Genomic DNA, 22,132 nt, shown 5'->3' on the forward strand with positions numbered 1-22,132 from the left:
GTACTCAGACACTTAGACTAGGTGTAGAAGGGGCTTATGTTATATCACACACTATAAGCACTTTACTTTACAAACTTAAAACCGACGTGCTTGTGTGATCTCTCAAACCTATGTGTCGTTAAACCGATAACTTTCAGAGGTATCTGATATTAAGATATCACACACTACTGAAGCACATGATAAAAAAAGAGCATGAAAATAGCTTGCATTATTACCGCTCCAGTCATCACCACCACTGTCTCTGTATCAGGTTGCACAATAATTCGCGAGGATCCGTCACGAAAAGCAACCCTTTCTGTTTTTACAACGAAACGATTTTCAGTAGGCCTACCAATATTGTCTAAACGAACAACAAACACATTTTAGATATCATTTTGTTAGTAAAGTTTCACCAAAATATTTATTTGCCATAAAAATATATATACCGTATTGTTTTAATACATTTCTTTGTATAAAAATCTATAAATAATTATTACAATGCAAATATTGCACATTTTGAAAGTTGCAATTATGATTAAAACAGAGATTCAGTATAAAATGTAATATTGATTATTGAATTTGAACATAATGAATGTGTTATACTGGTAAGAGTTTTATTTTTACATATTAAGTTTGGATAGAAGAGAGATGAGATCGTCAATCGGTGGTCGAGTTTTCTTGCATCTCACAGCCAACTCATTAAGTTGCTGCCAATGGCATGCCTGGGCTACTTCACAAATAACAAAGCAGAGGGCAAAGATGTCGCTTGATGTTACTCCAGCAGCAGGTGGTTCCACAAGTGGTGATGTTATTCCACCTATGTCAATAATCTTGCCCATCCATTCTTCACTTTCATGTGAAAGGAGAATGTTTTCTGCCTTTATGTCATTATGTGCAATTTTGTTCCGGTGGAGAAACTTCACACCATCAGATACTGTCAATAGGATGTTAAGAATTGACCTCCTATTCATGTTGGCGAATTTACTCTTTATTGCTTTTCTAAGAGTAAGAGATGAACTGTCAACTCCAACAAATGAAGAGACAATTTGAATGATGTTATTATCATCTCTTACTACGCCAAACATGAACGGAAATGATGGGTGAGCAGAACATAGTTGCATTGTGCGAGCCTCTATTTTGATGTTATCTGCACTGCCATTTAAGATGGTTTTGACAGCAACCAGTGAGTTGGTTGGATTGTGTCTCATCATAGAAACTTCCCCGAAAGCGCCTTGACCGATGACCACTGGTGTTTTCGTCTGGTCGACTGGTTTTAGATCCTTCTGGTTGATCACGTTCACGGTTGGCAGGAGACTCAGTAATACATCTGTCTTGTCTTTTCCTTGGTTTGAATTTGTTTGAGCCGATAGCTGAATTCTATTTTTTTTTAAAGTAAAGAAGTTAAATAATTTACCATTTTGTTTACAGAAATATCAGATAATATATTGCCTGCTTATATAAATTGTTAGGCCTACAATAAAAAATTATCTGTTAATGAGGAGACTCTTTCATAACACTTAAAGAAGCCAAGCAATAGCATTCTCAGTTTTAAAAAAAGTCAACATCAGAATCCTATTTATGGGCTTGTGATGATATAAGATAATCCTACCTTTGAACTTCTTCAAACAATTCCATAACCTTATTCTCTTCATTTTTTAAAAGTTTCTTGAGCTTTTCTAATTCTCTTTCTTTTTGATCGCAATCATCACAGCTAAAAAAATAAACAATACCTGAATGATTTGCTTTGAATTAGCTTGTAATTAACATGTAATTGTTATTATTCTAATTTCCTTTGCATTTTATCTATAGTTTTTTTTAAAAATTCAGCTCATCGTTATAAATATAATATTTTAAATTCATTAGTTGACCCTCCGACTGGGGGGTTAGATCTATTTTGGTTATTATTGTACGGACCCTACACATACCCTTGTTTTCTTGCACTTTCTGTACGTTGTTTACTCTTTAACAACTTCTTGGCTTCGTTTAGTTGTTCCTTTGCTTCCTTATATTTACTTTCATATCTGTTTGAATTATATTTTAATAAGTTATAAGATATATTTTTTATTTTTACAACATGTAATTTCAAAAACTTTGAGAAAAAGATGTCAACAATATTGTTGCATTTATGATTAGTATTGAATGTTGATAATGAAGACTATGATGAGAAGATGATGATGAAATTGTTGGTGTTGAAGATAATCATAACGATAATAATAGTGGAAACAAGTTGTGATAATAATGATATAATCAATAAATACCAGGTTAGCTTTTTATTCAATGGTATCAATTGATTTAGCTAACAAATCCTTTGCATGTTGGATGTGGTGAATTATCACAACATGGGGTTAGCTTTTTCAATAAAAACATTATACTTACTTAGTGTTTGTAGCATTAAGTAATTCTGTTCTCTTTTTCAAAACTTTCTTCAACTGCTCATTTTTTTTCTCTAACTCCTCTACAAGCTTTTCAATTCCTTTTTTCTCTTTGCTCTGTTGGCAATATTTCTCATTCAGCCTGAATTGACAATTGCACATAATGTTAGATGTGTTGAAAAAAGCATTAGCTTAATTGATGGTTACTGTAGCTCCTAGTATTTAACTTTTGAATATTTACTTGGCATTTACAGCTTCTAGACATTCAAACTCTTTCTGCAAGTCTTTCCTTTCACTTAACACTTTCTTTACTTCATCATCTTTGTTTTTAAACTCTTCCATCATTCTGAATTAAAAATAAAAATGTTTGAATGAGTTGAAAAATTATCAAATTATATTATTAACAAATAGGGTTAGCTTAATAAGTAACTGTAAAAGTTGTCAAAGATAAAACTGTTCAATACTTACTTGGCATTTACAGCTTTTAACTCTTTCTGTACTTTTTTCTTTTCATTTGACAATTTCTCTATTTCCTCACTATTGTTTCTAGAATCTTCCATCATTCTGAAATTAAGATAAAAATGTTGGTGTTGCAATATTATCAAATAAAAAATATGGTTAGCTTAATAAACTGTAGCTCCATTACTATTAAATCTAGATACAAAAGCAAACATTTCAATAATATTTACTTGGCATTTACAGCTTCTAGACATTCTAAATCTTTCTGTAACTCTTTCCTTTCATTTCCAACTTTCTTTATTTCATCACCTTTGTTTTTAAACTCTTCCATCATTCTGAAATGAAAATGTGTTGAAAAATGATATAGTGTTAGCTTAATAAATTGTTATTGTAGCTCCATTACTATTCAAATAATTATGTTACAAAGATGAAGTGATCAATACTTACTGGGTATTTACAGCTTCTAACTCTTTCTTTTCATGTATAACTTTCTTTACTTCATCATCTTTATTTTTCAAGTCTTCCATCATCCTGAAATAGAAATGTTCAAGGTATTGAAAATGATATAGGGCTAGCTTAATAAATGGTTATTGTAGCTCCATTATTATTCCAATTTGTTACAAAGATGAACTGATCAATACTTACTGGGCATTTACAGCTTCTAACTCTTTCTTTTCATTTCCAACTTTCTTTACTTCATCATCTTTATTTTTTAACTCTTCCATCATTCTGAAATAGAAATGTTCAAGGTATTGAAAATGATATAGGGCTAGCTTAATAAATGATTATTGTAGCTCCATTATTATTCAAATTTGTTACAAAGATGAATTGATATACATTTAATACTTACTTGGTATTTACAGCTTCCAACTCTTTCTTTTCTTTTGACAATATCTTTATTTCCTTACTATTGATACTAGAATCTTCCATCATTCTAAAATTAAGATAAAAATGTTTGAATGTGTTGGCAAATTATCAAATAACAAATAAGGTTAGCTTAATAAATAATTGCAAAAGTTAAGATAAAACTGTTCAATACTTACTTGGCATTTACAGCTTCTAACTCTTTCTGTAGTTCTTTCTTGTCATTTTCTTTCTTTATTTCCTCACTATTGTTTCTAGAATCTTCCATCATTCTGAAATTACGATAAACATTTTGGATGTGTTGCATAGGGTTAGCTTAATAAACTGTTGCTCCATTAATATTAAACTTAGATACAAAAATAAACATTTCAATAATATTTACTTGGCATTTATAGCTCCTAACTCTTTCTGTAAATCTTTCTTTTCACTTAACAAACTTTTTATTTCATCATCTTTGTTTTTAAACTCTTCCATCATTCTAAAATATAAAAATGTTCGAAGTGTGATCAAATAAAAAATATAGGTAATTAGCTTAATAAATAACTGTAGCTCCATTTTTAGTATTCAATGAACTTTTCAACATTTACTTGGCATTTAAAACTTCTAACTCTTTCTGTAAATCTTTCTTTTCATTTCCAACTTTCTTTATTTCCTCATCTTTGTTTGTAAACACTTCCATCATTCTGACTTTCTTCTCATTTAATACTTTCTTCAGCTCTCCGTTTCTTTTCTTAAACTCTTTTACTAGCCTTTCACTTGCTTTTTTTCTATAACGTAATAATAATAACATAAAACATTCAGGTATATAACAATAACCACATTACATTTTGATACTATTATAAAAATAAGGACACAATATTGTATAATATAATTGTTCCTTTTAGCTGTTTTTATTTTGTTCATACTTTTCTCTCAATTTCTCTGCTTCCATTTCAATAGCTTCCATATCGTTTCTCTTATGGTCCAAAGCACATTCAACTTGACACAGGAATGTACTTATGATCTTAAAACAATTATTTAATAAGAAATTGAATTAATATTTGTTAGATAAAATGAAATGTTGTTGAAAGAAAGTTAATTAATAGTGATAATAATAATGTGAAACTTGCAAGATGTGTTAGGAATCTTTTCCTACCTTGTTACCTTCCATTGTCCGCATAAATACTAAATCACCTGGATCAACAGTATTTCTTTTTGATGCTGAAAGTGGATCGGCATCTGGTTGGAATGATCTTGTTACTGGCTTCTTCCTCAACAGACTTGTTTTCTGCAGTTGCGGATCAAAGCTACAGTACAAATAGAATGAATCCAGGCATTGTTTTATTTGATGAAATTCAATTTGAAAATAAATTACAATACATGGGCTTCTATTCCTATTATTAGTAATTACTATAGTATTCTATTAAGTAGGCCTAGCAGCCTACTAGATGTAAAGCTAATGGAAATTTTAAAAAATAACCCAGGCCTATGCTGGGTCAGGAAAGGCATTATGTAGGAAGAGCAGCGTTTTAGGCCTAGCTATGCCCTAGCCCTAATATCTAGGCCTAAACTAGTCTAGGCCTAGGTAGAAGGCCTACCTAGACTATATAGTAGAGAGGTACGTAGGCTTAGTCTAGCCTAACCAGGCCCTAGTTTAGCTACATACAGGCAGTAGTACTATAGGCCTAGGCTAGTCCATGTTCATATTCATACATTTAGGCCTATATAGAGGAATACCTTTTAATTTACAATAAGCCTAGCTAGGCCTATTCTAGGGGCTTTTGAGGCCCTTGCTTATTAGGCATTGCTATTTAAAATAGTTAGGCCTACTACTAGCTCTAGGCTAGGCCTAGTACTACTAGCTACACTCACTGTACTCTAGGCTAGGGCCGAGGCTAGGTCCAAAGACGGCTAAAAACTAGGCCTCTGGGATTACCTTACTAGGGCCAGGCTAGGCCTACTTAGGCCTGCCTAGCTACTAGGCCTAGCTAGGGGCCTAGGCCTAATAGCCTAGGCTAGGCCTAGGCTAGGCGCTACCCTAATAGAGGCTGGTGGTGGTTAAAAAACTTACCGTCGTGATGAACGGCGCCAAAAAGGAAGTATATTGATGCTAGAATTCATATTGCTAGCTTAGACGTATAAATACAAATATTTAGGATGCGTAAAGGTAAATTAATTCGTCGTATTTAAAACCAGAAAAAACAATTCTGACGACTGATATGAGGCCTGAGCTCCGATTTCGGGTGCCTTTTATCAAAGAATATATATCACAAGAATGAGTAATCCGCGATTTTCCCTGTAACAGTAATATTGTCCATGTGGTAGGGCGCCGCCATAAGTGTGGATGTATCTGGGATGTATACACTTTTTGTGACGGTTTCACTAATCAAAGGCTGGACCACCGGTAGTATTTTTATGGTAAAAAATGTTATCAACTACATGCCAACATCATGTTAAATGCTGTTTGGATATTTAATTATTCGTTTTAGGCAATTTATTTAGTAAAAACTGCCGTATAAACAGTTCGCTTTATCAACCGGGCGCTACGATAGCGTGACCGGGCGTGTTGGTGTTTACGCGTTTTCACGAAGGATAGTTTAATAATATTCCTATATTTAACTTGTTTCTGGTAAAACAAATAAATGTTAATGAAATTTAACATTTTATCCTATTAATAACATGTATTGTATACTAATCTATATCATAAAAACAATACTTAATTTACCGGGCGTAGAGTAGTACGCGGCAATGGTAAAGAATAGGCCGTGTTGAGTAACGATTCGTTGATTTGTGGTGTTGCTGTGTTAGGCCTTTTTTGTGAACTAATTTAGCATGTTAGTAAATAATTGTTTGTAAAAGTGAAGTGCAAACTAGTTTGTTAATAAATATGTATTATAAAATAGTTTACAATTGCAAAATATATTATCATAATTCTATTTAATGTGACATGTATAATATCTATTAAATCAAGTCTTATTTAGTATGTATACATCCGCCCTTATGAGGGCGGGCATCACTCTCTGGAGCTCTCTGTTACAAATTTCTCATGCAAAAATCGCGGAATACTCATTCTTGTGATATATATTCTTTGCTTTTATACATTTCAGTGTGCGTGCCAGCCACACTTGTACGTCATAAAAACAATGTCGTGTGTGTCCGGATTTATGTTCTAAATACGCGCTACAGTCGACGTCATAAACCCATTGTTTGCTTTACAAAAAAACTATAATGATTATCTTATTAATCAATTAATTCAAATTCTTTAGTATTAGTATATATCATTAGTATAACTCATTCCTTTAATTCTAGTAATTTTTACTATTGTTATTAATTCATATTATTGAGGCGTGTTATCAAATTTAATGTGCTACTGGAATGATCCGGTGACAGAGGACGTAAAACCAAGTAGCAGATACGCGCGCAGTACGAAATTGTTGCCATGAAACATATAGTGTAGGCTGATATGTCGTTTATATGAATGTCGTGTATATTTTTTGTTAAAAGCAAACTTTGACTTTATTTCATATCTTGATAATATAAGGAATGAAAAAAAATATGTTGCCATTTTTTCAAAAGACATTTAAAGGACCAAATTCAAGATGGCCGCCAACATTCAAATAACCCTATTAAAAATCAGAATATCACCAATAATACAAATTATAAATGTGGAACAAGTCCGTTTTGATGGTATTACTGTACCCATTATACAATCTTAAGTATGTAAAGCGATTATCTGTCGGCCATCTTGGATTTCAAAATGGCCGCCACTAAAAATTAAATTCTTTAAATAATTTTTTTTAAATATGTGTGCATAAATTGTTGTTTGTACACAATGTTCTAAATTTGTCACTTCTCCCAGGATTGTCTAAATATAAGGCTGTCTAAAGTTGTCAATGTTCTCTATATAACAGATATATAATACCCAACTATGACTCTTAAATGAAATAATCGATCAAAGTTGGAGTTGCAAAAGTTGCAACTTACCAATTTATATCAAATATTCAACAACAATTACGTCTAACTAGAGGGTGAGCTTGCTTCGCTCGCTCCCCTCTAGGAAGTGTAAATGATGGTTCTCGGAATGATAATGACTCGGGTAAAAAGGTTTTAGAAGGACGTTCTCCTTGTACGTTTTATGTCGGTTACCATTATTGAAAATGCTTGACATTCGAAAAACTAAACCTACTCTGTTTCACAGTGTCTTAGATGATTAATAACATTTTAAAGTATAGTGTTTATTGTTTGGTAGGGCCCTTATATGGCGGAGGTCGGGAGGCAGATATCATTTGAGGGAGATGCTTATTCGAGGGATTTTTTAGTTTTAATAATATCGTAACATTTATAATCAAATAAAATCCTCTAATATATATGAAAATTGGTAAAAAATAATAACAAATGCTTGTTAAATTGTAGTTGACCGTGTGATGAATTCTATTACAAATAGTATAATTGTGTTATTATAAATATAATACAATATTGTGTGTATAAATTTGGATGGGCGTTTACCTGAAACCAGGTAGTTGCAAGGTGAACCTGTGAACTCATCGTGAACCTGGAAATTACTTTGATCGCGTACAATTGAAATTGAGTTGAAAATCTACCGATGAAATCAGACATTTTGTTTTAAAACTCTTTATAATATATTCCTAAGATATGAAACAATATCGTAAAAGTGAAAACTGTTTTACATTTCGCGGTACATTTGAGATAGGCCTAGTTCAGGTAGGTATCCAAGGCAGAGATTTGTTCTAAAGTTTTTCCATTGTGCTTGCCTATGTCAGAATTAACCATAATTTATATATAGATTCTAAATTACAGATTTCATTTCTTTTCATGAAACTGAAACTTGACAGGAAACAGGACCACAATATAAAACAAGTGCATTTATACCTTATTGTGAAATCCTGTATAAATATGATGTTAAATAATAAATGCGTTATTGCTATGTAATTCAATGTCTGAACCTTTAGGGCCATAGTCACCAGTATCATGGTTGGTAAGTTTTTAACCTGTCAACTTTTGGCAGAAGCTTGAAGGCAATACAGATACAGCTCATTCACAAGATTATTCATAGGCAGCATTAACTCCTACTTCTCATCTTCTACAATCTTAACCGATTTCATTAGATATGTACCCCCTACAGATGGACCACCATTATACACTGGTTTGATGAGTGCACATGGTTGTGGTTTAAAAACTCATGTACTAGGGAAAGACAAGAATGCCTGGTGATGACTCTTGCCCGAGATGAGTGAAGGTGGACAGAGATGACATCAAGAAGCAATTATTATGTCGACCCGGTGAACTATATGGCTTTTGGACATGTAGCATTGTGAAAATAGTGTTGAGGCCAGTGCTTTTGTTGAAACTGAACTTGTATTACCTATACAACCAGTGACACAAATATCTTAAATGGAAAACATCTCTAAAGGACAGAAGCACACTAATTCTGCTTTCTCTCTACAACTTTCTTCTACAAATGCAGACAGAGAGAGAGATTCTAAGTGAAGTCATTTTGTTTGAAAGAGGCTGATCATAAAGATATTAACTTGAATACAGAGAGTCGACGAAATCTAAATGATGTGGTTAAACTATATCCCTATATATGTCCGAGACACAAGAAAACGATATCTGCACACGAAGACGAACATTGGCAAAAAATATATATGACGGTGAATACAGGTGACAAACTTATCAAAGTAAAAGAGGACTCCTATAATAGAGATTATTTGGCAGTGAAATGAGGTATTGCAGTACTTTTGCCAATTTGTTTCTGAACAAGCTTGTTGGGATCGCAGATCAGTCTGTGGAAGTTTGATGGATACAGTAGTAGAAAACGAAGGAAGGTCAACTTACTGTATCGCATTCAAGATTAGAAATATTTCATTGAAGGACTTTGGCAGAGTTAGTTGTCATTTAACTGAAGAAGTGTATGAGATGTTTTAATATGAAGAAGTGTACTGTCAGTACTATAGACCTCCGACCTGATGGTCAACATTTTGTGTTAATCACCATGTTGTTGTCATAGGAATATCATTTTGTGTATTTCAATCTAATTTTATTTAACTTACACACGTTTTAATAAGAAATTTAACCCATTTTTAAAAAATGGCGTCCATTTTGAAATTCAAAATGGCCACCATTTTGTGTTAATCACAAATGTTGTTATCATAGGCCTATCATTTTATGTGATTTCAATCAACGTCATAACTTGCACATGTTTTAATAAGAAATGTAATCCAGTTTTTTAAAAATGGCGGCCATTTTGAAATTCAAAATGTCAGAATACTAATAAATATAGGTTTATAATAATTCTTATATAGCAGAGAACCCATATGAACTTAAAATATTATTCAAAATGGGTGTTACTTTGTCCAATATGGTACATTTATTGGATATTTTACGTATTGGCGGCCATCTTGGATTTGACACCCTTAAGCTTTTTTAAAAAAATGGCAACATATTTTTTTCATTACTTTACATCCTAAAGACACTAAATCAGCTGGAATTTTGCTTTTAACAAAAAAATGACACAAAATTACATAGTGGCCTATATTAATAAACAAAGTAGTGTATAAGTGTGAATACGTGATTAAAAAAAAGAAAATTGTGGGCTATGTGATGAAGCAAATTTTTACAGATACAGATAACTTTTATTGTCCAAATAAACTGGAAATTGCATTGCTCACTTATCACAAAAATAGATATTGAAATGTAGTATAAAAAATAACACACTATACGGTAACAATATAATATGACATTAATTTTAAAGGACACCCCTTCTAGATGGCTGGCCGGAAATGGTACTCTCGCACGTACAATTAAATAAATTATGATAAATGGCACCCGTCCGCCGGAACTTACTCTTCCTTATAGCTAATAGCAAAACGATCATAGCTCACAATGTCGGCGGTCGGTTGGTCGGTCGGTAAACACTACCGTAAATCTAATTGTAACCCTTGGTTATTATTCTTTGATTGTTTTTTAGGGTGGGTTACTATTACTTATTAGAAGGGGGTTACTATTAGAGTGGTGGGTTAATATTACTAATCTTAAATTAGGCACCTGAAAATAGTAGCCCATCCTCAACGTTTCCGGTCAGCAACTTATAGCAAAATAATAAATCAGTACAAATAAACAAATTTGGTTGAACTCTAACTTTATTTTATGAACTCAAAAACACTCAATCCTCCCCCACTCCCGAGATCAACATGCATTATCTCCTTGTTTTCGAAATACGGCTGCATCACAAACGACCAGTCATTTTTTCAATAGTTTTTGTGACTCTAATAGTAACCCCCATGGGTTACTATTAGAGTAGTGGGTTATTATTATAGATTGACTTATAAGGTGGGTTACTAATTAGAGGGGAGTTACTATTGGAGTGTGGGTTACTATTGGAAGATGTACGGTAACTCAAATTTGCACACGCGACTGCAGCCATGAATATATGTATATGTTTGCGTTGAATGTGAACGTCAGGTCCCCGATGAAGGTGGTACTTGTAACTTCCGATCATCATAAACGCTAGGCCATCTATCTGTGTTTGCCCAGGGAAGAAGACAACTTTTTTTTTGGTTGTTGTTACTGAAATCGCATCTTTCGCTATTTTTCTATATTTATACAGTTTTTTTTTCGTTTATACGCATATTATTTTGTGACGACCATTTATTAATGTTATTTTCAGCAATTCGCATTTTGCTATTATGGTTTGGATGAAGATCCATTTTTTTTCCACATGAAGCAACAGCAGGGAGGCCAGGATAATTGGATGATGATCCAATGGGAAAGCGCTACCTTAGCCGAACATGTGTATTTGGATGAAGATCCCTTTTTTCCCCTTTTTTTTCTACAACATGAATCAGTGGCAGGGAGGCCTGGAGAATTGGATGAAGATTCAATGGGAAGATAAGCGCTCCTTTAGTTGAACATGTGTATTTGGATGAAGATCCATTGTTTTTTTTTGGTTTTTTTTTTCACATAAAGCAACAGCAAGGAGGCCAGGATAATTGGATGAAGATCCAATGGGAAAAGCGCTCCCCTAGCCGAACATGTATATTTTGGATGAAGATCCCTTTTTTTTAAACATGAAGCAGCAGCAGAGAGGCCTGAATGAAGCAGTAGGAAATGGACAAGTGGTGTGGTGGGGCCCGAAAGGGAAGAGGATGTCCAACGACCCAATGTTTTAATAACATGATCCTCCATTCCTGCAGCAGCAGCAGCTGATGCCGCCCTATTCTAAACATATGTCTGTGGAAGTGTTGGTAATGACCACATATTTGTAGTATATCATTAAGCCAGGATAAGAAGGTTAGGCCTACTCGTAATAAGGGCTCTGTACTCGATTCGTTCTCTAAAAAAGTGGCGCTAGGTGGATATGCACCTTGTCTTAACCTAATAGCGATGTAGTTAGACATCGTTTGGACGGAACTTAAATTATTGTTTTCGAAAAAAGGTATTTCTACCCCTGTTCTAAATGGGTCGGTTTTAGACGCCTTTTTAAACGAAGTAAAAAAATTGTGATTCGGGCTTTAATGTAACATCATAAATTTGTAGGTATGCACCTGACCCTCTTATACTTGTAAATATTATTCGAAGAGTTTTAGGGGGCATTTATTCGAGGGAGGCGTTTATCTTTATATGGTATACCGTATAAATGGCAGAAAAGCAAAGATTGTATAGCGCCACTAGGCGGTGCAAGAAAAATAACTTGGATGCCATTCGGGCGGACAAAATGATGATGATTACAGTTATCGAAAAAATTTCCGGTCGGTGAATAGTCTGTCGGCGAAGTGGCGTTCGGCAAAACGTTCCGTCACCGTTGAAAGAAATTTGACAACTTCAAAGTCAAGTTAAATTATAAACCAAAATAAGTCTGAAATGGTGGAGATCTAAAAATTGAGTCGGGTAAACCAATCCAGCACCCCAAAAACTACTCTAAAACATTCGCTTTTAACATGAAATGCCTACAGCATATGAAAATCTGGACTAGTCTATTATTGCCACAAAAGACGATTTATTTGCTTTGCCTATTTTTTTTGCAAACTAACTTGATGATAGGTGGCGCCATTGGGTTTTTTTTAGAGTAGCAGAGCATTATATTGACAGTGACTAAAGAGTAACCAATCACCATAACATTTAGAGAGTCATCCTCAGTCTAGTCATATACAAAGTTGCACACACATCAGAAGTTTTCCGGAACAATATGAAATTAAAATATAATTACATTTTAATAATTAATATCGTACTAAAGTAGCGTCATACTGCACACGTCGGTCCTGGAACTAATTTCTGGTGACTTGCTTGATTTCCATCTGAAACAATTCACCTTACAAAATGTGCAAAACACACAGAATAGAGAAGACATTTTTTCTATTTATAAAAGTACATTTATCGTAAATAATCATAAAATATTTTCTAAATTACAAACATGCAAGCACCAATAAATCTAGGTCTACTATACTAAAAACAAAATATGGTTACGTACATAATTATGATGATAAAGTGTTTTTAAATCCATCATTGTTTTATTGTTAATTATTGTGACAGGAATTTTATTAACAGTAAGCTTTATTTCTGCTAAGCCAATATAATTGATTAAGATATTAATATTCTGGCACATACATTATCATTAAAATGGCATGTTAAATTACCATATATTAATATTTTAATTTCTGATACTTATTAGATTTATTACAATAAAACTGAAAAAAAAATTACCATGACAAATAACTAATATTTTGTTGATTGCCTAAATACATTATTAGTAACTGATAATAATATTTTTGAGAACAATTTCAAGCATAATCTACTAAAAACACTAATTCCCTGACACACTATATTGTATGTTATTTGCATTTAAACATTTTCATCTGTTCAGAATTAATTAATTTGATTCCATGGATTTTTTATCACTTTGGCAGTTAGATTTGTTTACAACTAGAAAACATCTTTACTTTTTGCGAAATTTATATATTTATTTCTATCCATTCAATAGTTCTCTATTTTCTATATTAAGCGACGCATGAACTACCAATAATTATTTAATTGAAATTTCATTGTCTCAACAATATTGTTATTAAATGTTATATCGGACAACAAAAAGGAGGTGAAAAGAAAAGAAGGTAGAAAAAAAGATAACTCAACCCATACTTCACATAATTTATAATATATGACTAGATACATAGATAATGTTTCAAGAAATAAACAGAAATGGATATCCTGCATGATAAAACGAGGACTTGGCATTAACTGTTTAGATTGGTTTCTGTTTGTTAAAGAATTTTCAATTACAACTAAAAAAATCCAGGCGATTCTTCTGAACGGTCACCATTTTTTCAATGTAACTACGGATTGTTTTGCCTAATTAATTAGCTACAATTTAATAATTTTATGAAACATCGTTGGCATTGATTTTTTTTAAAGTAAAATGATCCAAAAATGTTAAAAGTAGTATAGACAAGTAGTATCTTGGATTTTCAGCGACCAGCTGCTATTAACAATTGTGTTTAGGTCAAGTTTCCCCAGAAATGTATTTCTCATTCGATTTATGTCCACTTTTTTATTCTATCTAAAGCTAAATGCGACTTATTGCAAACACATCACTATTTCTGAGCATAATTAAAAACAAAGCTCTCACACAATGAAACAAAAAAATATTAAATAAAATACACCATGAAAAATATATAGTTTGGTAATGTATACTTTAGTGGCGCGTTCATCATCTAATTTCGACTACCACCAATTTTATTGTTGATTTCAGGTCCGTAAGCGCAGTTGTTTTATTACAATACTTCACATCTTAATTCTATAAATTACTAATTCATATGTTATCATTGAAATGTTTTAAACTGCCGACTGACTGACAGAGTTCAACGTGCATGTCCCTCTCATGCATGTTGTCAATTTATGATGTGCACCCTAGATTAATATTCACAGTGTCTTTTATGTTCGTAAAGTCCCATATCTAGGATTGCTTTCATTTTGGGCTTACAGATATTTCAAAGTGATATGAAGGAATACTTCATGTATAACAAAATCAATGATAATTGTTTGAAGGTTTGCATGGCGAAATCAAATGCATAAACAAATCAATGATTTTATTCTTGACAATTTTTTTTAAAAATAATTTGTCAGAGTACTTCTATCAGGGAAGAGTGTTGTGCTTTTATTATACTTACTCATCCTATGCGAATTATTACATAACCACATATTAAGGCGGAGCTCGGGTTACTGCCAGTACGTTCTATTATTTAGTTTAGGTGTGCAAATAAAAGCGAATGTATTGACAATATTTTTTCGAATCAGTTTGGGAAATGTACTCAGACACTTAGACTAGGTAGAAGGGGCTTATGTTATATCACACACTATAAGCACTGTACTTTACAAACTTAAAGGCCCATTTACACTAGGGCGATAACGATCGACGATAAAAAGATAAATATGCATTTTTCATACCTAAAACAAAAGAATTTTAAAAAGTTTTCATCCTAGAACTATAGGATTATCATCTATGCTGCCTTTGATGAAAATAATATTTCCACACGTCCAATCAAATGACGTCATGATTAGTAAGAGTAATAATATCGTTACAATACAACGATTTTATTTATTGATCATGACGTCATTTGATTAGATTTTCAAAAATATTATTTTTATCAAATACAGCATACATGATTATCCTGTAGTTCTAGAACGAAAACTGTTCTAATTTCTTTCGTTTTATCCAAGAAAAATGCATGTTTATCTATTTATCGTCGATCGTTATCGCCCTAGTGTAAATGGGCCTTAAAACCGACGTGCTTGTGTGATCTCTCAAACCTATGTGTCGTTAAACCGACAGCTTTCAGAGGTATCTGATATTAAGATATCACACACTACTGAAGCACATGATAAAAAAAGAGCATGTAAACAGCTTGCATTATTACCGCTCCAGTCATCACCACCACTGTCTCTGTATCAGGTTGCACAATAATTCCCGAGGATCAGTCACGAAAAGCAACCCTTTCTGTTTTTACAACGAAACGATTTACAGTAGGCCTACCAATATTGTCTAAACGAACAACAAACACATTTTAGATATCATTTTGTTAGTAAAGTTTCACCAAAATATTTATTTGCCATAAAAATATATATACCGTATTGTTTTAATACATTTCTTTGTATAAAAATCTATAAATAATTATTACAATCCAAATATTGCACATTTTGAAAGTTGCAAATATGATTAAAACAGAGATTCAGTATAAAATGTAATATTGATTATTGAATTTGAACATAATGAATGTGTTATACTGGTAAGAGTTTTATTTTTAGATATTAAGTTTGGATAGAAGAGAGATGAGATCGTCAATCGGTGGTCGAGTTTTCTTGCATCTCACAGCCAACTCATTAAGTTGCTGCCAATGGCATGCCTGGGCTACTTCACAAATAACAAAGCAGGGGGCAAAGATGTCGCTTGATGTTACTTCACCAGCAGGTGGTTCCACAAGTGGTGATGTTATTCCACCCATGTCAATAATCTTGCCCATCCATTCTTCACTTTCATGTGAAAGGAGAATGTTTTCTGCCTTTATGTCATTATGTGCAATTTTGTTCCGGTGGAGAAACTTCACACCATCAGATACTGTCAATAGGATGTTAAGAATTGACCTCCTATTCATGTTGGCAAATTTACTCTTTATTGCTTTTCTAAGAGTAAGAGATGAACTGTCAACTCCAACAAATGAAGAGACAATTTGAATGATGTTATTATCATCTCTTACTACGCCAAACATGAACGGAAATGATGGGTGAGCAGAACATAGTTGCATTGTGCGAGCCTCTATTTTGATGTTATCTGCACTGCCATTTAAGATGGTTTTGACAGCAACCAGTGAGTTGGTTGGATTGTGTCTCATCAGAGAAACTTCCCCGAAAGCGCCTTGACCGATGACCACTGGTGTTTTCGTCTGGTCGACTGGTTTTAGATCCTTCTGGTTGATCACGTTCACGGTTGGCAGGAGACTCAGTAATACATCTGTCTTGTCTTTTCCTTGGTTTGAATCTGTTTGAGCCGATAGCTGAATTCTATTTTTTTTTAAAGTAAAGAAGTTAAATAATTTACCATTTTGTTTACAGAAATATCAGATAATATATTGCCTGCTTATATAAATTGTTAGGCCTACAATAAAAAATAATTATCTGTTAATGAGGAGACTCTTTCATAACACTTGAAGAAGCCAAGCAATAGCATTCTCAATTTTAAAAAAAGTCAACATCAGAATCCTATTTATGGGCTTGTGATGATATAAGATAATCCTACCTTTGAACTTCTTCAAACAATTCCATAACCTTATTCTCTTCATTCTTTAAAAGTTTCTTGAGCTTTTCTAATTCTCTTTCTTTTTGATCGCAATCAACACAGCTAAAAAAATAAACAATACCTGAATGATTTGCTTTGAATTAGCTTGTAATTAACATGCAATTGTTATTATTCTAATTTCCTTTGCATTTTATCTATAGTTTTTAAAAAAAATTCAGCTCATCGTTATTGACCTCATTAGTTGACCCTCCGACTGGGGGGTTAGATCTATTTTGGTTATTATTGTACGGACCCTACACATACCCTTGTTTTCTTGCACTTTCTGTACGTTGTTTACTCTTTAACACCTTCTTGGCTTCGTTTAGTTGTTCCTTTGCTTCCTTATATTTACTTTCATATCTGTTTTGAATTATATTTTAATAAGTTATAAGATATATTTTTTATTTTTACAACATTTAATTTGAAAAACTTTGAGAAAAAGATGTCAACAATATTGTTGCATTTATGATTAGTATTGAATGTTGATAATGAAGACTATGATGAGAAGATGATGATGAAATTGTTGGTGTTGAAGATAATCATAACGATAATAATAGTGGAAACAAGTTGTGATAATAATGATATAATCAATAAATACCAGGTTAGCTTTTTATTCAATGGTATCAATTGATTTAGCTAACAAATCCTTTGCATGTTGGATGTTGTGAATTATCACAACATGGGGTTAGCTTTTTCAATAAAAACATTATACTTACTTAGTGTTTGTAGCATTAAGTAATTCTGTTCTCTTTTTCAAAACTTTCTTCAACTGCTCATTTTTTTTCTCTAACTCCTCTACAAGCTTTTCAATTCCTTTTTTCTCTTTGCTCTGTTGGCAATATTTCTCATTCAGCCTGAATTGACAATTGCACATAATGTTAGATGTGTTGAAAATAGCATTAGCTTAATTGATGGTTACTGTAGCTCCTAGTATTTAACTTTTGAATATTTACTTGGCATTTACAGCTTCTAGACATTCAAACTCTTTCTGCAAGTCTTTCCTTTCACTTAACACTTTCTTTACTTCATCATCTTTGTTTTTAAACTCTTCCATCATTCTGAATTAAAAATAAAAATATTTGAATGAGTTGAAAAATTATCAAATAACAAATAGGGTTAGCTTAATAAGTAACTGTAAAAGTTGTCAAAGATAAAACTGTTCAATACTTACTTGGCATTTACAGCTTTTAACTCTTTCTGTACTTTTTTCTTTTCATTTGACAATTTCTCTATTTCCTCACTATTGTTTCTAGAATCTTCCATCATTCTGAAATTAAGATAAAAATGTTGGTGTTGCAATATTATCAAATCAAAAATATGGTTAGCTTAATAAACTGTAGCTCCATTACTATTAAACCTAGATACAAAAGCAAAAATTTCAATAATATTTACTTGGCATTTACAGCTTCTAGACATTCTAAATCTTTCTGTAACTCTTTCCTTTCATTTCCAACTTTCTTTATTTCATCACCTTTGTTTTTAAACTCTTCCATCATTCTGAAATGAAAATGTGTTGAAAAATGATATAGTGTTAGCTTAATAAATTGTTATTGTAGCTCCATTACTATTCAAATAATTAGGTTACAAAGATGAAGTGATCAATACTTACTGGGTATTTACAGCTTCTAACTCTTTCTTTTCATGTATAACTTTCTTTACTTCATCATCTTTATTTTTCAAGTCTTCCATCATCCTGAAATAGAAATGTTCAAGGTATTGAAAATGATATAGTGTTAGCTTAATAAATGGTTATTGTAGCTCCATTATTATTTCAAATAATTATGTTACAGGGATGAACTGATCAATACTTACTGGGCATTTACAGCTTCTAACTCTTTCTTTTCATGTCCAACTTTCTTTACTTCATCATCTTTATTTTTTAACTCTTCCATCATTCTGAGATAGAAATGTTTGAGGTATTGAAAATGTGTAGGGCTAGCTTAATAAATGGTTATTGTAGCTTCATTATTATTCAAATTTGTTACAAAGATGAACTGATCAATACTTACTGGGCATTTACAGCTTCTAACTCTTTCTTTTCATTTCCAACTTTCTTTACTTCATCATCTTTATTTTTTAACTCTTCCATCATCCTGAATGTTCGAGGTATTGAAAATGATATAGGGCTAGCTTAATAAATGGTTATTGTAGCTTCATTATTATTTCAAATAATTATGTTACAGAGATGAACTGATCAATACTTACTGGGCATTTACAGCTTCTAACTCTTTCTTTTCATGTCCAACTTTCTTTACTTCATCATCTTTATTTTTCAACTCTTCCATCATTCTGAAATAGAAATGTTCGAGGTATTGAAAATGATATAGGGCTAGCTTAATAAATGGTTATTGTAGCTCCATTATTATTTCAAATAATTATGTTACTGATCAATACTTACTGGGCATTTACAGCTTCTAACTCTTTCTTTTCATTTCCAACTTTCTTTACTTCATCATCTTTATTTTTCAACTCTTCCATCGTCCTGAAATAGAAATGTGCAAGGTATTGAAAATGATATAGGGCTAGCTTAATAAATGATTATTGTAGCTTCATTATTATTCAAATAATTATGTTACAGGGATGAACTGATCAATACTTACTGGGCATTTACAGCTTCTAACTCTTTCTTTTCATTTCCAACTTTCTTTACTTCATCATCTTTATTTTTCAACTCTTCCATCATCCTGAAATAGAAATGTTCGAGGTATTGAAAATGATATAGGGCTAGCTTAATAAATGGTTATTGTAGCTCCATTATTATTCCAATTTGTTACAAAGATGAACTGATCAATACTTACTGGGCATTTACAGCTTCTAACTCTTTCTTTTCATTTCCAACTTTCTTTACTTCATCATCTTTATTTTTCAACTCTTCCATCGTCCTGAAATAGAAATGTTCAAGGTATTGAAAATGATATAGGGCTAGCTTAATAAATGATTATTGTAGCTCCATTATTATTCAAATTCGTTACAAAGATGAATTGATATACTTTTAATACTTACTTGGTATTTACAGCTTCCAACTCTTTCTTTTCTTTTGACAATATCTTTATTTCCTCACTATTGATACTAGAATCTTCCATCATTCTAAAATTAAGATAAAAATGTTTGAATGTGTTGGCAAATTATCAAATAACAAATAAGGTTAGCTTAACCCTTTCACTGCGGAGCATTATTCCTACCTCTGTGCGTAATATATATTTAAGAAAAACATATGATATTTTAATAAATTGCAAAAAAATACTAATTGAGATAATTGTGTAATTATTTTTGTGGTGTGTGATGGGCAAAGGGTTAGTCTACAGTTAGGTATAAAAAAAAAAGTAATTTGCATATTGATGACGTCATGTGACGTCATTACAGGTATTTTGGATTTCTTGTTTTTTATCGAATCAATGATAAAAACTATATTTTTTATAAGAATTCTTATGGAATACGTTTTTCCAACTGGATATTGATGAAGATACGTATAACAAATAAAAATATAAAAAAAAATTGAATTATTTTGATTGTTTTATAAAAATTATGCACAAATCAAAGTTTTGGGGCAAAATCGTGAAAATAATGACAGTTTCCAAAAATTCACTATAGTACAAAATCTAACTATTGTTTCAGAATTTTTTTTTGGGGTGTTGTGATAAACACGATGTTGCCCTATTGGGGCTGGTAAATTTTTGTTACTTTCAAAATTGCCGCCATTACGCTACTCAAAACAACTTTCCAAGATAGAAATACTATTATATATACTATACTATATATAATTAATTAATTAATTAACTATAGAGGGCGCATTATTTTCAAGACGATAATACAACTATAGAGGGCCGTTTTTTTTGCTGGAAAATTTTTTTAATGACTTGCAAAAATATTCAAGTTCATCGAAAGAATATAGAGGGTGCTATATATTATAGGCAAATACGATTAAATAATTGTTTTGCCCATACCCGGTATTACCGGGTATACGTATTTCAACGACGTTTGTTTATACCCGGTAGTACCGGGTATACGCAGAGAAGGGGTTAATAAATAATTGCAAAAGTTAAGATAAAACTGTTCAATACTTACTTGGCATTTACAGCTTCTAACTCTTTCTGTAGTTCTTTCTTGTCATTTGACAATTTCTTTATTTCCTCACTATTGTTTCTAGAATCTTCCATCATTCTGAAATTACGATAAACATTTTGGATGTGTTGCATAGGGTTAGCTTAATAAACTGTTGCTCCATTAATATTAAACTTAGATACAAAAATAAACATTTCAATAATATTTACTTGGCATTTATAGCTCCTAACTCTTTCTGTAAATCTTTCTTTTCACTTAACAAACTTTTTATTTCATCATCTTTGTTTTTAAACTCTTCCATCATTCTAAAAAATAAAAATGTTCAAGTGTTATCAAATCAAAAATATAGGTAATTAGCTTAATAAATAACTGTAGCTCCATTTTTAGTATTCAAATGAACTTTTCAACATTTACTTGGCATTTAAAACTTCTAACTCTTTCTGTAAATCTTTCTTTTCATTTCCAACTTTCTTTATTTCCTCATCTTTGTTTGTAAACACTTCCATCATTCTGACTTTCTTCTCATTTAATACTTTCTTCAGCTCTCCGTTTCTTTTCTTAAACTCTTTTACTAGCCTTTCACTTGCTTTTTTTCTATAAACATAATAATAATAACATAAAACATTCAGGCATATAACAATTTACACATTACATTTTGATACTATTATAAAAATAAGGACACAATATTGTATAATATAATTGTTCCTTTTAGCTGTTTTTATTTTGTTCATACTTTTCTCTCAATTTCTCTGCTTCCATTTCAATAGCTTCCATATCGTTTCTCTTATGGTCCAAAGCACATTCAACTTGACACAGGAATGTACTTGAAATTGAATTAATATTTGTTAGATAAAATGAAATGTTGTTGAAAAAAAGTTAATTAATAGTGATAATAATAATGTGAAACTTGCAAGATGTGTTAGGAATCTTTTCCTACCTTGTTACCTTCCATTGTCCGCATAAATACTAAATCACCTGGATTAACAGTATTTTTTTTTTATGCTGAAAGTGGATCGGCATCTGGTTGGAATGATCTTGTTACTGGCTTCTTCCTCAACAGACTTGTTTTCTGCAG

General features: G+C 31.9%; 2 protein-coding genes and 1 long non-coding RNA gene across 4 annotated transcripts; all 3 read right to left on the reverse strand.

Annotated features, from left to right (window-relative positions):
* Positions 1-437: 437 nt before the first annotated feature.
* On the reverse strand, positions 438-2,658 carry LOC144838629 (serine/threonine-protein kinase 4-like). Its single transcript, XM_078694057.1, has 4 exons — positions 2,356-2,658; positions 1,905-2,000; positions 1,589-1,690; positions 438-1,356 (listed from the first exon to the last, which is right to left on the reverse strand). The coding sequence occupies exons 1-4, from the start codon at positions 2,511-2,513 to the stop codon at positions 600-602; spliced, it is 1,113 nt and encodes a 370-aa protein (XP_078550183.1). The 5' UTR covers positions 2,514-2,658; the 3' UTR covers positions 438-599.
* A 1,410-nt stretch (positions 2,659-4,068) lies between these two features.
* On the reverse strand, positions 4,069-6,123 carry LOC144837940 (uncharacterized). Of its 2 annotated transcripts, XR_013611570.1 has the most exons (4): positions 5,725-6,123; positions 4,810-4,960; positions 4,262-4,441; positions 4,069-4,152 (listed from the first exon to the last, which is right to left on the reverse strand). It is a non-coding gene; the product is annotated as an uncharacterized LOC144837940 (long non-coding RNA). The 2 variants fall into 2 exon arrangements; XR_013611569.1 differs by lacking the exons at positions 4,069-4,152; positions 4,262-4,441 and having other exon boundaries at positions 4,656-4,960.
* A 9,841-nt stretch (positions 6,124-15,964) lies between these two features.
* Positions 15,965-21,831, reverse strand: LOC144838192 (uncharacterized). The gene is made up of 10 exons (XM_078693552.1): positions 21,791-21,831; positions 21,472-21,651; positions 21,267-21,362; positions 21,061-21,156; positions 19,999-20,082; positions 18,167-18,262; positions 17,712-17,849; positions 17,260-17,355; positions 16,957-17,058; positions 15,965-16,721 (listed from the first exon to the last, which is right to left on the reverse strand). The coding sequence occupies exons 1-10, from the start codon at positions 21,829-21,831 to the stop codon at positions 15,965-15,967; spliced, it is 1,686 nt and encodes a 561-aa protein (XP_078549678.1).
* Between the last annotated feature and the right edge of the window lie 301 nt (positions 21,832-22,132).

This window comes from Antedon bifida, chromosome 3, assembly GCF_963402885.1.
Source record: "Antedon bifida chromosome 3, ecAntBifi1.1, whole genome shotgun sequence".
In the NCBI taxonomy this organism is placed as follows: domain Eukaryota; kingdom Metazoa; phylum Echinodermata; class Crinoidea; order Comatulida; family Antedonidae; genus Antedon; species Antedon bifida.